The sequence below is a fragment of the Erpetoichthys calabaricus genome, chromosome 16 (assembly GCF_900747795.2).
Source record: "Erpetoichthys calabaricus chromosome 16, fErpCal1.3, whole genome shotgun sequence".
NCBI lineage: Eukaryota > Metazoa > Chordata > Cladistia > Polypteriformes > Polypteridae > Erpetoichthys > Erpetoichthys calabaricus.
In genome coordinates this window covers 60,692,819-60,709,665 of record NC_041409.2, presented here as the reverse complement: position 1 = coordinate 60,709,665, position 16,847 = coordinate 60,692,819, and the positions used below count along the sequence as shown (strand labels likewise).

Here is a 16,847-nt window from a genome sequence, read left to right as displayed (position 1 = left end):
TTTAGAGAAGCATGTGGGATGAGCAAAACATGCATGCATGTAATTTTGCCACCACAATTTCAATAAAATATATATATATAATAGGGTCACAAAGAAGCAGTGAAGAATGTATACATTTTTGTTGTTTTTAATTCCTGTTTTGTGTGTAGTACTAATTATAGGATCACCCTTTTGATTCGTTTCACATTTTTTTTCCTCATATAGACTTATTTATTTATTTATCTATTTATGGTTTTGCCTGTTGTAATGAGGTTGTACTGTATCATGAGAGTGTTAAATTATGATGTAATGTATGTGAATTAAGTGTATCAACTCATATGGAATAAGGATGTATATGGGGGAGAAGCAAAATGTGCCTTGCCTCTGTTGGTATTATTTAACACACCGGTCCTGCATTGAATTCTGCACTGCTTTGTCTAATGGACTGAGCTGTGCTGTGCCATGCTTTCCCTAACCAAGGCACAGGCAACCAATTTCATCATGTTAAACTATTTATTAAGTGGAATGCTGGGGTTTCCCATCTGGGAGATAGGCTAACAGTAGTGCAGGAAAAAAGCTTGTTAAAGAAGCCAGTAGTCTATTGATCCAGCCACTGGCATGTGGCACCCAAACTAAGACAATCATCTGAAATAAAATTGGGGAGGGGGGAGGGCTGTTTGAAAGCTATTGCTAGGTTCTCCTTTTAGTGCATTGCATTTCCCTTCACTGCCTAAGTATTTGTAAGTTCCTTTGGACCTGAGGGTCATGAAATTAACCTATATTCTTCAACACGATCTGAACTTCATAGGACATCAATATTGCATTGACATGATCTGTTACTTCATGAGAGACCTCCATCCCCCATTGATTCTGTACGATTGGGGCTTTCTCATGGCTATCAAAAGGGGAGTGGTACATAGTGTAGCACGACAGCACTGCGACCAGTGAAGTCAAAGGAATTGCATGTCACCCCAGTGAGGCTAGAGTAAGATTAGGAGTTTTGAAGGTATCCATTATTTCCTTCAGAAACATTTTAGTACTGAGGTTCATAAGGTGGTATTGATGTCAAAGTCAAAATTTTAGTACTGATCCAATCCTAGTGACTACACCAGATTAAGCTCTGGCCCCATGCACCTCTGTGCTTCTTCCAAATAACAGTGCCTTGTTGCATTTCTATTCTTTTTTACTGAAGGTTTTCGCATTTTTCTCACTAAGTCATCTTAAATAAATGTTTTAGAATCCAGCACCAGTTGTCTTATTTATACCCTGTAAGCTCTTGTAATGTCTTCTCTAGCATTTTCCTCTGCTCACTGCTCCTGCCTCATGTCATGAGGGTTTCCTCCTATGTCCACTGCCTGGCTCTGCTCATCTCTATGAATGGTTTTCCTGATCCTCTCCTGCCAGCTGGGAATTCAAGGCTATAGTCAGAGCATCTGGCAGGATTAGTGACAGCATCCTTGCAAAGTCTAGATATTGAGAACCATAAGTCTTTCCTAAATGGTTCCCTGTCAGTCGCTGGAGATTTTGCTGTCATGTTGTTTATTTTTCAACAAATACAAATGGCTTTCAGCAGCTTTTACTGACTGTAAACACTTTAAATATAGCCAGAACTGATTAACTCTTCACATATTGGCGTGCACTTTGTAGTTTGCTACAATTATTTTTAGATTAATGTTTGTCAGTTACAAGGTAAACTGAAGGCTGCAGGCATCTTCATGGTTTCCAATATTGCAGGCCTGACTTTTATCTCTCACTCTGTATATGTATATATATATATATATATATATATATATATATAATATATATATATATATATATATATATATATATATATATATATATATATATACAGTATATATATATATGTATATATATATATATACAGTATATATATATATATATACTGTATGTATATATATATATATATATATATATATATATATATATATATATATATATATATATATATATAATATTGTAACAAAACACACAAGAACAGATTCAAAGTGTTGGGGAATGTCCCCATTTAGTTAATTTGAATTAGTGGTTTGGTCTTTACAGACTTGAGTCCAGAACAGAACTGATCAATGTAAAAATGGCACACGTCTATATAATCGAACAACAGGAAGTGAAGTAACAAGCAGGTGGCATTCTGGGATCAAAGTGTCATCATCTGGAGGTGGGACTTTGAGGGGTGGAAGCAGAAGTGACATCATAAGTCAGAAGTGATTATTATTGGAGTGATTCTTCAGTTGTTCTGCGGGGAAAAGAGGAGAAAGAGTACAGTGGCAACACCCGGGCTAGCGAACAAATACAATTATTTGAGCCCGTAAACTGTCTTCTATTCGCCCATGTCTGACAATATATATATATATATATATATGTTGCATTCGTAGTCTGAGTCTCGACGACCTGAATTGTGTGGGTGGTTACCTACCAGGTAACGCTTGTGGTTGGTCTGCCAATCGGCAAATATCTGCCACGGGGCACTCTTTCAGCTTTTGCAAGAAGCAGATCATGGAATGTTGCATAGTTTTACTGTCAAATAAAGCAAAGAGTATGCGACACGTGTTTCGCCCTCATTTGGGCTCATCAGGGGTACACACTCTACTGCTCCCCTCTCGGAGAATCGAACCTCGGATGTCAGCGTCAGAGACAAAGTCCCTTTACACTGCGCCAATGGCGTGTAGTTCGTTTATTTGACAGCCTGTAGGTCGGGAGTAATTACATTCATTGCATTCGTAGTCTGAGTCTCGACGACCTGAATTGTGTGGGTGGTTACCTACCAGGTAACGCTTGTGGTTGGTCTGCCATTCGGCAAACAATGCAACATTCCATGATCTGCTTCTCGCAAAAACTGAAAGAGGGCACCGTGGCAGATGTTTGCCGAATGGCAGACCAACCACAAGCGTTACCTGGTAGGTAACCACCCACACAATTCAGGTTGTCGAGACTTGAGTCTTTGCTTTATTTGACAGTAAAACTATGCAACATATATATATATATATATATATCAGGAAACATAACAGTTCGCGCTGATGCCTCATTGGGACAGCTTCCTGGGTTTGAAACATGCAGCCACGGGGTCTGCATGATCTTCATGTGGGTCATATTCCCCATTTCCTCCCACAAGTGTTAAGTTAATGGGGAGCAACTGATGGAGTCCTTGAATTGGAGTAATGTTGTGGGAGACTGTCTTGATATATTTTTGCTTCCAAAGGGTATAAAAATCTATCATTATACTTGCCTTATACAGCTTCAGAACTGTAGCACCTCCATTTGAACCCATCTTAACTAAGATGTGAACTCACTTGCTTGTGTTAAAACATCCTCTGAATAGGAGCACTCACTCCTTGAAAAGTAAGCTATGTGTCTAGATATGCACTCCAATACGATTGAGAGAACCAATATTACCAAAGCATGGCATCACAGTACCAGCCTTCAGACCGTAGTGACCCTTACTCTTGTGAACTATTGAATATTTCAGATATGCAGGCTGGCAGTAGGACTAAAATGGCAAGACAGGAAATGGGAGGAACAGCAGACTAAATAAAATGGGACTCATATTTATGGGTTAACTGTGGCTTAAAGCCTCTTTAATTCGTCCATGGTTTTCCAGATATATTCAAATGTGTTCAGATTTTATTTGTATTTCTTAGGTGCATTTTAATGGTGGTTACCAGCCAGATACTGCATAAGTTGCTAATGATTCAATTGACTGAAAAAGCTACAGTCAGGTTATTTAATTAGGTACTGTACAGCTGCAAATAATGCAAGAAGCTCTATTCCTCTGTAAGTCCTCATGAAACAACTTGGTCACCCGTAGATCGATTTTATTGAATTCTGGCTCAGTTAATTTTTCAAAGATGTTTACCACAATGGTTCAACTTTAATTGAGATATCTTGAACAGAACGCACTGTACAACGTTTTTAAATCTCCCATTGAAAAGCTTTGGCAAACCTACTTACTTGTCTGTACACAACATTCTGTGTGACTTCAACTGCGAGTTAGTTTACTGTGTTGGATTTACCATGAGAATAGTTTAAATAACTTGAATATTTTGTATATTTTCATTTTTTACTTGTCTGACAGACCCTTTTTAAATCAATGGGTGCAGGCCTTACATCTGCCCCTTAGTAGTGGATTGTCATTCCAAAATACGTTGGTATAACACACATGAATTTGACATCAGAATACTTCTTGATTTGAGTTCTGAAGACATCATGACTGAACTGACCATTTATACATACTGTGAATTATATTGTCATTAATTTATAATTCACCTTCCTTCAAGAAAATGATTGCAAAACTGGACATTTGGAAGCTTTTATCCTCAAGTTTAATATTAAAAATGGGAAACTATTTAATCTTAAATTGAATGTGTTTTTGGTATGTGGAGGTTACAAATGGTTATGTAAATAGTGTGCTGTTTCTTTCAGTTGCTTTGTAGTACATTAAGAGCATAAGTATTTAAAATAACATGGTTTAAATTTTGAGGACAGCAAATGGCCCATAGCCATGAATTTTGCTGGATGATCTTGACACCTTAAACTATCCATCCATCCATTTTCCAACCTGCTGAATCCGAACACAGGGTCATGGGGGTCTGCTGGAGCCAAGGCAGGGAACCAATCCCGGGGAGGGCACCAACTCACCACAGGACACACACACACACACATCAGGGACAATTTTAGACTCGCCAGTTCATCTCGCCAGTTCATTGGACTGTGGGAGGAAACTGGAGCACCCGGAGGAAACCCACGCAAACATGAAGAGAACATGCAAACTCCACGCAGGGAGGACCCGGGAAGTGAACCCGGGTCTCCTTACTGCGAGGCAGCAGCACTACCACTGCGCCACCGTGCCGCCCACCTTAAACTATTAAAATGTAAAAAAATCTGACACTTTTGTAAAAGTTTTGTGAATACATAGACACAAAATTTTGAGAAACGCATTAAATATTTTAGATTTTCACCCTTCACTGCCCTCTGTCCAACATACACATAGAGAAGAGAGGTTAGGAGCGTGCTGGTACAGCGCATTGCTGCACCCACCACATGATAAATCAACTCAGGATCCCAGATTAGTACTTGAGTGCTGTCATGTGACAGGTGACACCTCAGCACCACACTAGTTTAGGTGGAATGAAACAGTGTGAGGTTTTTTATGGTGGCTGGAGTGCCAATTCTGCCACCAACCCCCAGGTTTTTCCCTGCAGGATGGAGGGCCAACATGCAGGGCTGGATGCAGATTGACGTCATACCCAGGACAGAGCAATTGCAGGTTAAGGGTCTTGCCCAGGGGCCCAACGGAGTAGAGTCACTTCTGGCATTTACAGGATTTGAACCGGCAACCTTCCGATTACCTGTGCAGATCCCTACCTCAGAGCCACCACTCCACCCAACATACACATACAGCTACTTTATATGCACCACAGGTGGTCCAGAATTCTTTTTAGTGGGTTCATGGGACAGGAGACAATGCCTGCCTGTTTCACTATTCATACAGGTTTAATGTCCATTTAGGAACCTGTCACCAATTAACATTTACCACTTTCAATATAAGCCTCAAACTATGATCCACTTCTTTACTAGTTTATATTCAATCCAACCATGCATTTTCTGGGACTGCTAGGTCCATTGTAGGGTCATAGAAGGCCAGAGTCTTTTCAGGGAGCACTAAGTGCAAGGCAGAAACTAAGTGTGGGGTGCCAGGCTGTCACTGAGTAAAGACACAGCCACCTTTACTCATACAAGATCAAATTTGACCTAAAATGGTAATCTTCACTGAAGAACTAAGTAACTGAAGAGTCTAGAGACATTGTAATCTAGAACATTGCATAAAGATTTGGGTTATCACAAGTAATCCCATATAATTCACCATCAGCACACTGGATGAAAAAAGTGATTAAGATAACAACAATAACATTTATTTATATGGCACATTTTTCATACAAATGATGTAGCTTTACACAATGAAGAAAGAAAAGTTTATAATAAACAAATATAAGATTAGGCAATACCAAGCAACATAGAATAAAATAAGGTCAGGTGGTAAGGAGGACAGAAAAAGCAAATAAAAACTCAAAATGGACCAGAGAAAAAATAAAATCTGCAGGGGTTCCAAGGCCATGAGACCACCCAGCCCCCACTGGGCATTCTGGCTAACATATATGATCTCAATCAGTCCTCATGGTTTTCAGGCTTCCCATGAAAGAATTTGATGATGATGGTCATGTGGAAATCTTGGGTACTGACTTCAGTCCTTCAAGGCTGGGTGTACATGGTGACTTGAACAGGTGGTGCTGGTGCAGAACGCTACCACAGAAAAAGAACAGCAGAAAAAAGTAGGGATTAGTATGGATTGCAGAGCTATGACGAAAATGATAATTCAATTCATATATAGTTTATCAGGGGTACACTAAAATAAAGCTATGAATGAGCCATGTCAAAGTAATGGGTTTTTAACAGTTTTTACAAATGCTCCACCATATTAGCCTGGCGAATTTCTATCAGTAAACCAATCCAGATTTTAGGGGCATAACAGCTTCTTTTAAGTTTAGCGCTTGGAATTCTAAGCAGACACTCATTTGAAGATCTAAGGTTATGATTTGGAGTGTAAGGTGAGAGGCAGGACGTGTGTAGGACGGAGGGATATTATTTAAGGTTTTGTAAACCATAAGCAGTATTTTAAAGTCAATTCTAAATGGCACAGGTAACCAATGTAGTGACATCAGAACTGGAGAGATGTGCTCGGATTTTCTTTTCCTAGTTAAGATTCTGGCAGCTGCATTCTGCACGAGTTGCAATCGATTGATGTCTTTTTTTGGTAGTCCTGAGAGGAGTGCGTTAGAGTAATCTAATCAACTAAAAACAAAAACGTGAACTAATTTTTCAGCATCTTGCAAAGTCTAACATTTGCTATATTCCATAAGTGAAAAAATGCTGTCCTGGTAATATGAGATTTAAAATTTAGGTCAGAGTCAATAATTACCCCTAAATTCTTTACATCTGTCTTATCTTTTAAGCCTAATGGATCAAGTTTACTTCTATATCCATTTTTTCCAAACACTAAGATTTCTGTTTTCTCCATATTTAGTTTGAGACAATTACTACTTATCCACTCAGAAACACAAGTTAGACATTGGGTCAGTGAACCAAAAGTGTCAGGGTCATCAGGTGCTATTGATAAGTACAGTTGTGTGTCATAACACCGATACGTCTTCCTCAAAGATCGTATGATGACTGAAGCCATCATGAAAGATGGCTGGGATTTAACTAGTCAGGAGGAGAACAGTCCGATCCTCGGCTACAGAAACTGGCTCTTGGGACGTGGAATGTCACCTCTCTGAAGGGGAAGGAGCCTGAGCTAGTGCGCGAAGTTGAGAGGTTCCGGCTAGATATAGTCGGACTCACCTCGACGCACAGCTTGGACTCTGGAACCAATCTCCTTGAGAGGGGCTGGACTCTCTACCACTCTGGAGTTGCCCCCGGTGAGAGGCGCCGAGCAGGTGTGGGTATACTTATTGCCCCCCAACTTGGAGCCTGTACATTGGGGTTTACCCCGGTGGACGAGAGGGTAGCCTCCCTTCGCCTTCGGGTGGGGGGACGGGTCCTAACTGTTGTTTGTGCGTATGCACCGAACAGCAGTTCGGAGTACCCACCCTTTTTGGAGTCCCTGGAGGGGGTGCTAGAGGGCATACCTTCTGGGGGCTCCCTCGTTCTGCTGGGAGACTTCAATGCTCACGTGGGCAATGACAGTGAGACCTGGAAGGGCGTGATTGGGAGGAATGGCCCCCCTGATCTGAACCCGAGCGGTGTTTTGTTATTGGACTTCTGTGCTCGTCACGGATTGTCCATAACGAACACCATGTTCAAGCATAGGGGTGTTCATATGTGCACTTGGCACCAGGACACCCTAGACCTCAGTTCGATGATCGACTTTGTGGTCGTGTCGTCGGACTTGCGGCCACATGTCTTGGACACTCGGGTGAAGAGAGGGGCGGAGCTGTCAACTGATCACCACCTGGTGGTGAGTTGGCTTCGATGGTGGGGGAGGATGCCGGTCAGGTGTGGTAGGCCCAAACGTGTTGTGAGGGTCTGCTGGGAACGTCTGGCAGAGCCCCCTGTCAGAAGTAGCTTCAACTCCCACCTCCGGCAGAACTTCGACCACATCCCGAGGGAGGTAGGGGACATTGAGTCCGAATGGGCCATGTTCCGTGCCTCTATTGTTGAGGCAGCTGACCGGAGCTGTGGCCGTAAGGTGGTCGGTGCCTGTCGTGGCGGCAATCCCCGAACCCGCTGGTGGACACCGGCGGTGAAGGATGCCGTCAAGCTGAAGAAGGAGTCCTACAGGACCCTTTTGTCCTGTGGGACCCCGGAGGCAGCTGATAGGTACCGGCAGGCCAAGCGGAATGCGGCTTTGGTGGTTGCTGAGGCAAAAACTCGGGCGTGGGAGGAGTTTGGGGAGGCCATGGAGAATGACTTTCGGACGGCTTCGAGGAGATTCTGGTCCACCATCCGGCGTCTCAGGAAGGGGAAGCAGTGCAGTGTCAACACTGTATATGGTGGGGATGGTGCGCTGCTGACCTCGACTCGGGACGTTGTGGGTCGGTGGGGGGAATACTTCGAAGACCTCCTCAATCCCATTAACATGCCTTCCAATGAGGAAGCAGAGCCTGGGGACTCAGAGGTGGGCTCCCCCATCTCTGGGACTGAGGTCACCGAAGTGGTCAAAAAACTCCTTGGTGGCAGGGCCCCGGGGGTGGATGAGATACGCCCGGAGTTCCTCAAGACTCTGGATGTTGTAGGACTGTCTTGGCTGACACGCCTCTGCAACATCGCATGGACATCAGGGACAGTGCCTCTGGATTGGCAGACCGGGGTGGTGGTCCCCCTCTTTAAGAAGGGGGATCGGAGGGTGTGTTCCAACTACAGAGGGATCACACTCCTCAGCCTCCCTGGAAAAGTCTATTCAGGGGTCCTGGAGAGGAGGGTCCGTCGGATAGTCGAGCCTCGGATTCAGGAGGAACAGTGTGGTTTTCGTCCTGGTCGCGGAACAGTGGACCAGCTCTATACCCTTAGCAGGGTCCTGGAGGGTGCATGGGAGTTTGCCCAACTAGTCTACATGTGTTTTGTGGACTTAGAAAAGGCATTCGACCGTGTCCCTCGGGGAATCCTGTGGGGGGTACTCCGAGAGTATGGGGTACCGGCCCCCCTGATAAGGGCTGTTCAGTCCCTGTACGATCGGTGCCAGAGCTTGGTCCGCATTGCCGGCAGTAAGTCGAACCCGTTTCCAGTGAGAGTTGGACTCCGCCAGGGCTGCCCTTTGTCACCGATTCTGTTCATAACTTTTATGGACAGAATTTCTAGGCGCAGCCAGGGTGTTGAGGGGGTCCGGTTTGGTGGGCTCAGGATTGAGTCACTGCTTTTTGCAGATGATGTTGTCCTGTTTGCTTCATCAGGCCGTGATCTTCAGCTCTCTCTGGATCGGTTCGCAGCCGAGTGTGAAGCGGCTGGGATGAGAATCAGCACCTCCAAATCCGAGACCATGGTCCTCAGCCGGAAAAGGGTGGAGTGCCCTCTCAGGGTTGGTAGCGAGATCCTGACCCAAGTGGAGGAGTTCAAGTATCTCGGGGTCTTGTTCACGAGTGAGGGAAGAATGGAGCGTGAGATCGACAGGCGGATCGGTGCGGCATCCGCAGTAATGCGGACATTGCATCGGTCTGTCGTGGTGAAAAAGGAGCTGAGCCGCAAGGCGAAGCTCTCAATTTACCAGTCGATCTATGTTCCTACCCTCACCTATGGTCATGAGCTATGGGTAGTGACCGAAAGAACGAGATCGCGAATACAAGCGGCTGAAATGAGTTTCCTCCGCAGGGTGTCTGGGCTTTCCCTTAAAGATAGGGTGAGAAGCTCAGTCATCCGGGAGGGGCTCAGAGTAGAGCCGCTGCTCCTCCGCATCGAGAGGAGTCAGATGAGGTGGCTCGGGCATCTGATCAGGATGCCTCCTGGACGCCTCCCTGGTGAGGTGTTCCAGGCACGTCCAACCGGGAGGAGGCCCCGGGGAAGACCCAGGACACGCTGGAGGGACTATGTCTCTCGACTGGCCTGGGAACGCCTTGGGATTCTCCCGGAAGAGCTAGAGGAAGTGGCCGGGGAGAGGGAAGTCTGGGCATCTCTGCTCAAGCTGCTGCCCCCGCGACCCGACCTCGGATAAGCGGGAGACAATGGATGGATGGATGGATGGAGGAGAAGTGTCAGGATACTAGGAGATTCAGGGTACTCTTGCCTTACTGTGAGCAAAAATGGGAGATGAAAATATGAGCTGAGGACAGACAGAAGACCATTACCAAGACAGAAAAATCATGCTACCAAATTCAAATTGCTAAACCCAAAGTCAAAAAATGAGTCATAAGTCTAGTACTAGGGCCTACTAGAATATGAGGCTAACTATCACTAAGAGTTTGCAAAGAATAGACAGTGTATTTATCAGGGGATAGCGAATATAGGTAACAGTGAGACATTTATAGTGACGCTTCCCATGATGTAAGAAATGCAACTGAAAGCCACATGATGCTATTTGGAGTGTCTTGTAAACAATAAGGACAAGAAAAAAGAATATTAAACTTTGATTGAGAACCTAAAAACAATACAATATAATGAAATCTCCTATATAATAAAACACCAAGGTTTGTTTGTTCAGACCCTGTAATAAATCTGATTGGTCAGTTTGGCTTTGGAGTGATTGGTCAGTTTGACTGAGGGGGGTAAAGGTACACATAGGGCAAGAGATAGCAAATATTTCTCAGTTATTCTATTTGATGTCTTTGAGAGGTGGCGTAGCTAGTACACTTATAAAACATGCTAATTATCCCACAGTGTTGGAGTTTGAACTAAGGCCAGTTGGTCAGTTGTCTTCTGGGTTTTGGTCTTCCTGGCTGAGGACACAATGGAGAAATAGCTAAGTGGCTGTGATTACATCTGCATCTTCCCTGCTGTTCCTCTTAATCTGATTCCAGTGAGAGGTGCGCTGTATAAAAGCGTATAACAACACATAAAAATAACTGTCTTTTCTGTAATTAATTTGCATATCTTAAAGATCTACTATTGCTGTCAGTTCTCAATAAAATTTGAATGTGAAAAGTCCTATGAGGAGGATGGACAAATAAATGTTTTTTATAATCACGGTAAATTCTCTGCCAAATAAGGTCCCAAAACGTATCATCGTCAGGCATAGACAGTAATGAACATGAGTTCAGAATGAACCTGAAGTTATTTTCAAAAACTCTTTCCATTTGACCAGACTAGATGTGGACCAACTGAGCTCCACGCCAAAATGCCTTGAGATACTTCATGTGTGAACTGTTTATAGCACTTGAGCTGTTAATGTCAGACCTTTTTATTTTTTTGTTAGGTGGAAGATCTCCGTAGTAGGCTGGAAACGAAGAATTCGTCTGCTTGGGAGCTCAAAAGTCAGCTGGATGCTTACAAAGAAAACACAGCGCGCCAGGCCAGCCTTATCAAGTCACTTAGGGAGCATGTGAGGGGCACTGAGGACACAGACAGTCACCTGCCAGCACATCATCGAGAGCACAGGGAGCTGACCGAAAAAGTGGAAGACCTGAAAGAGAGAGTGAAGTAAGTTGCCAGTTTCCCACATGGTGGCTTCCTGTCTTCTGAATATTAAATGACAATATGAGGTTTAAACTCGTGAAAAGAGGTCTAATTGCTGACCCAAAGAAGGACCTTCCTCACTGTCTTATTTGGGGCAGTCTTTCACATGTGTCTCAGGTCAGAATTCTTTGACGTCTCTTTTTGAATATCAGCCACACAGTGTCAGGGGCGCATACAGCAGCTCAGAATTCCATTTCTTAAATGCTGATGTGGCTAACTTTTTTCAGGGTGCACCTGTCGGAGAGGGAAGATGCTGAACAACGAGCAGCCATTCTTGAGAAGAAACTCTCGGATGTCACAGTCAAGCTTGCAGCACTCCTAAAAATGAATGTTAAAGGCCTTGAAAATCCACTGGACGCATTGACACAAAGAGTGAGTTTCTTTTGTTTGCAAGTTTCTTTATGGCAAAGAGGGTTGGGGGGCATAGTGATGGTAAACAGTTGTTGCTCTTGAAACAAAACTCCCATTTTGGCACTTATACTGTTCTAGTAATATCCACCTCTGGTTAGGGCCCAACTCCTTTAAAGATGGCTTCCACAAAACTCATCCATCCATCCATCTGTTTCAAACCATCAATCACCTTCTTAGGTAAAGCTGAAGGGAAGTTAGAGTTGAATGCAGTTACCCTTAAATATTTTTAACAAGGAATGGATGAATGTGTAAAAGTTAGCTGTGGTAATAGCTGAGACTGGGATTGTGTGTCACCAACATCCAGCTCCACCCCAAACATCCTGTCCTGCCCCATTTTGCAAACTGTCAGGAGGTTAGCGGCTGAATGTTTTAGAATTAGTTGAGGAAAAAGCAGAGAATGGGAATGTGTTTTGTCAATGTTAAGCCCCACCCCAAAAATTCAGCCCCGCCCCATTCTGTAAGCTACGACAAGGGCAGTGTTTGAGTGGTAGAGCATCAGTTGTAGGAGGTCTCAAGGCCAACCCCCAACATTCAGTCCCACCCCCTGTTTTGTGAGCTGCGGTGAGGTGTACAATGAAGATAGAAGATCAGGTCTTAGTGCTAGTGCTGCACATTTGCAAATCGTCCCAGATTCTTCACAATCGCAAATTTTCCTAAAGTGAGAAAAGACTTAATTTTAGGTAATTGACTAAGCAAAGTATTTTGCAGATTTATGTTGCCATTTTGTTTTCTGGTATAATATTGCAGCAACAAATGTGCCCACCAAAATATACCAGAGTAAGAGTAACCATTTGCGTTTGTAAATGTAGTAAAGTGAAAGTGAAAGCAGACAGGACGGAGTGGTGGCTCTGAGGCTAAGGATCTGTGCTGGTATCCCGAAGGTTGCCGGTTCGAATCCCCATCACTGCCAAAAGAGATCCTACTCTGCTGTGCCCTTGAGCAAGGCCCTTAACCCTCAATTGCTCCAGGGGCGCTGTACAATGGCTGACCCTGTGCTCTGACCCCAAGGGGTATGTGAAAACTAACAAATTCCTTATACAAGAAATAAAGGCGAAATAAAGGACAAAAAGAAAAAATATAAATATTCTCAAAATATACTCCGGTACAGTAATAAAGTATTTCTTCTTCATTACCATGCAACACTGGTTTAATCACGTGCCTTGTGAGGAACTGGCACTTTGTGGCATCTGATGCAGCTGAGATAGGTACTGCCTTTCCATGACTTTGAAGAAATAAGTAGTACTAGGTTGTTATACTGTGTTAGCCATTATGAATGTAGTGAGAAGTCAAGCAAAATGACACCTTTTATTGGCTACCTAAAAAAATTAAAATATGCAAGCTTTCGAGGCATCTCAGGCCTCAAGGTCTTGTCTGAAGAAGGGACCTGAGTCATTTTGCTTGACTTCTCACTACAAAGAAATAAGTCAAACAGGAAATCAATGGGTAGAACATTTTTCACAATAGCAACCATGATTTGTTTTTGAAACAGAAAATCCCTAAAGTTTGCCTCAGTAGATGCTAGTCAGCCACCTCAAGGAAGAAGGATTTTGAGTTGTACCAGCAGCATCCCCAGAACCATGACCTTACCTTTGAAATCATTCTTCAATTCACTCTGGACATCTGAACTCAATTTTTTTTACTAAGCACGTATAATAGATTTCTTAGTTATTTATAATCTTTTGATGTCTATGTTTTCCTTCACTAAGGTCTCCGAATTATGTAATGAGCACCTTCAACAGGAGGCCAAAATTGCAAGTCTCTTGCAAACCATTGCCAACCAGGAACGTGAGTTCAAGGCCAGCCGGGAAACAATCATGAAGCTGGTCTCGGAAGTGAGCCAAGAGCAGAAAGCGTCGGTGGCCATGACACAAGAGATTCAGGCCCTCAGAAGGGTAAGAATGTGTCTCAGCTCGCAAAGAATACCCAACTTTTGGTGTGTGATGTGCATTTTGAAAGTGTCTGATTAAGAGAGGCTGCCCTGTGACTGTGATCAGCTGCTTTTTTTTATCATAGTGACCCAGCTACAAGCTCTGAATGTTCTTATGATTTAGTGACAGATGTTGTCTTTGAAGTAGTCTGCCTCATAACCCTGTACTCCCCTTTACAAGCTTCACAAGGAACAATGTAAGCTCTCCTCACCAAACTCTGGGGAACCCAATCTAACGATATCCAGTAGGTCCCATCTTTATAGACACAGATGGCACCCATTCTGCAATGTTCACTATAATGACACCTAATGTGACACCGACTCCTCTAAATGTCCATTTGAATGACACCTGATAACCTTCTATCAGGATAGATACGTCCATTAGAATCAGATGTCCACCTACTCTACGTCCCACCCATGTGACATAAGACTCACCTATTGAACTCAGAAACACCTGCTGCAACGATACCGCCATTAGATTTCACAAAGACCCCTCCAATACTCTGTCACCTATCCTAATGGTGCAGAAATGTATAGACTCAGGGCCAAGGGTGTTTCTAGGATTTGCAGATATCAGATTCTTATTCCTTGCTGTGATCATCACATGTGTATAAAATACCAAAGGCAGGGGGGAGGGTGTCATTACCCACTTTGGGGTTTCATGCATGCTGTTACAGGTATATAAATTTGAAGAGTGGGGAGGAGGTCCTCCTTGGTGTTTTACATACGTTCATATAATAAAAAAAAATGTAAAAAATCATTGCCTGTATCATAGATAATAGTCAAAAAGATGAGGGGCTCAGGGCAATAGATGATGTACATGACATATAAAAAGATGCCTCTGAAGGTTGCCACTCCCCCTGCCACCATGTCACTTTGATGATACTTTGTATGTTCCCATTCCTAATGGACACATATCTCACTGACCAGGTTCAGACAACAGAATGATACCGACAGTAAATCCCACCTATAGGCAGGTCCACGCCCACTGAACTCTGGGTCTCCCTCTCTCTGGAGATACCCACTATACATTCCAAGTTCATAGTCACAGATCTGGTGTTCAGGTGGGGCATCTGACCATTAAATTGTCTACCCCAATATCTCCAAGAGTAACTTTCCAATCATGGTGTATTCTGAAAATAATGTTTAATCCTTCTGGAAGTTATTACTCACAGATACCCCACTCACTGGCGTTAGGCACACTTTATAATGATAACTGTATTATGGCCCGGATCGATTGCACATACCATCGCACTCCCATTCTAATGACATCCATATCCAATCCCACCTTAATACACACAGACACCCCCGGACATGCACACTCATTCTAATGATATTTACCTTATAATCCACTCTGATAGTCACCAGACCTGTCAGACTCAGAGCCCTCACTCTCTGAAGGTGGACGTCCATTCTAATGATGTCTGTAATACTAGACTCACTGGATTCAGATTCAGAAGTGAGCTGTGAGCAGAACGTATCAGCATCTTTCACCCATGAAATGCAGGAAGGGTAAAGATGTCTGCATTATATCGCTCACTGTTAGAGACATGCATGACAGGCAGCCCCTAATAATACTTACGTGCTAACCCACTGTGATATGCATACAACCCACTAATCAGGCTCAAAGCCTCCCATTCACATGATGCCTCCACCTTTCTAGAGACAGACCAGTGGACTGTGGGATTTTCACTCTCATGGTATCCAAAGTGCTTCTATGTTAATAGACACATAACTAATTCTTGACAAAGAAGGCTGTAATAAACATATAGCAATGAAAGTATGCATGTCAAGTGAAATTGGTGAACTTATCGATACAAAAGAGTGAACCAGTGATGATCATGTATAAGACATAAAACCTTTCAGCAGAATAAGTGTGCATGAGGGATTATGGTCCTGGTGAAGTATAAATTCCTACTAATAAAACCAATGGACTGTCACTAAGACAAGAGCCTATCTGAGCAGTGTCAGTTACAAGGCAGAAACCAACAATGGACACAGCAAGAGTCCATTACAGGCCACACCAACTCATACTGGACCAAAGTTACCAAAGCTACATGTATTTCTGATATGGTATAAAAACTAGACCACCCAAGGAAGACATACACAGAAGCAAGGTGGGAGAGAGAAAAGTTTGCACAGACAGTGACCAAGTCAGGATTTGTACCCCTTTTGGTTAAACTGAAAAGGCTCGGCTCTTTAAGTCTTTCCTCATAATTAATCCCCTGTAGCCCTGGAATCTTGCCTAGTCGCTCTTCTCTGGACTTTTTCTAGTGCTGCTACAGTATGTCCTTTTTGTAGCCTGGAGACCGATATTGTCCCTGAAGATTATTGAGATCTGAAGGAAAGGCCTTAGTGTCTCAGAATTGACCTATGCAGGGTATTGTGTTCACCAGGCAGTATCAGGACATCAGCAAGAACACGAAAGATATGTATGGTGAGACACATGTAATAAAAACAATGGCAAAAACATTAAGTGGTCATCTTTACTTTTTTTCTTTAAGTGCCTTTTTCATTATGGGCATTGTGGCCTGCAGGGGGCGCACCAGCACCCTGACCCAACATAGATAGATGCAGACACAAGTTCAGCACAACACACAGGATTTTGTTTTGCCATGGGAAACTCTTCCCAATTGTTAAGATGGGTGCAGAATTGGCTCAGACACAGGAAGCAGAGGGTGATGGTGCGAGGAACCTCATCAGAATTGGCCGATGTTAAGAGTGGTGTTCCACAGGGGCCAGTGCTAGGGCTGCTGCTATCTTTAAAATATATAAATGATTTAGATAGGAATATAAGTAACAAGCTGGTTAAGTTTGCAGATGATACCAAGATAGGTGGATTAGCAGATAATTT

General features: G+C 43.4%; 1 protein-coding gene across 1 annotated transcript in view; it reads left to right on the top strand.

The window, feature by feature from the left end:
* Positions 1-16,847, top strand: part of LOC114666917 (coiled-coil domain-containing protein 170-like) — a 130,400-nt gene that overhangs the window by 33,152 nt on the left and 80,401 nt on the right. Inside the window, exons 5-7 of the mRNA XM_028821958.2 lie at positions 11,396-11,619; positions 11,883-12,027; positions 13,773-13,958. Of these exons, the coding sequence (XP_028677791.2) occupies positions 11,396-11,619; positions 11,883-12,027; positions 13,773-13,958 (555 nt within the window). The remainder of the gene's footprint in view (positions 1-11,395; positions 11,620-11,882; positions 12,028-13,772; positions 13,959-16,847) is intronic.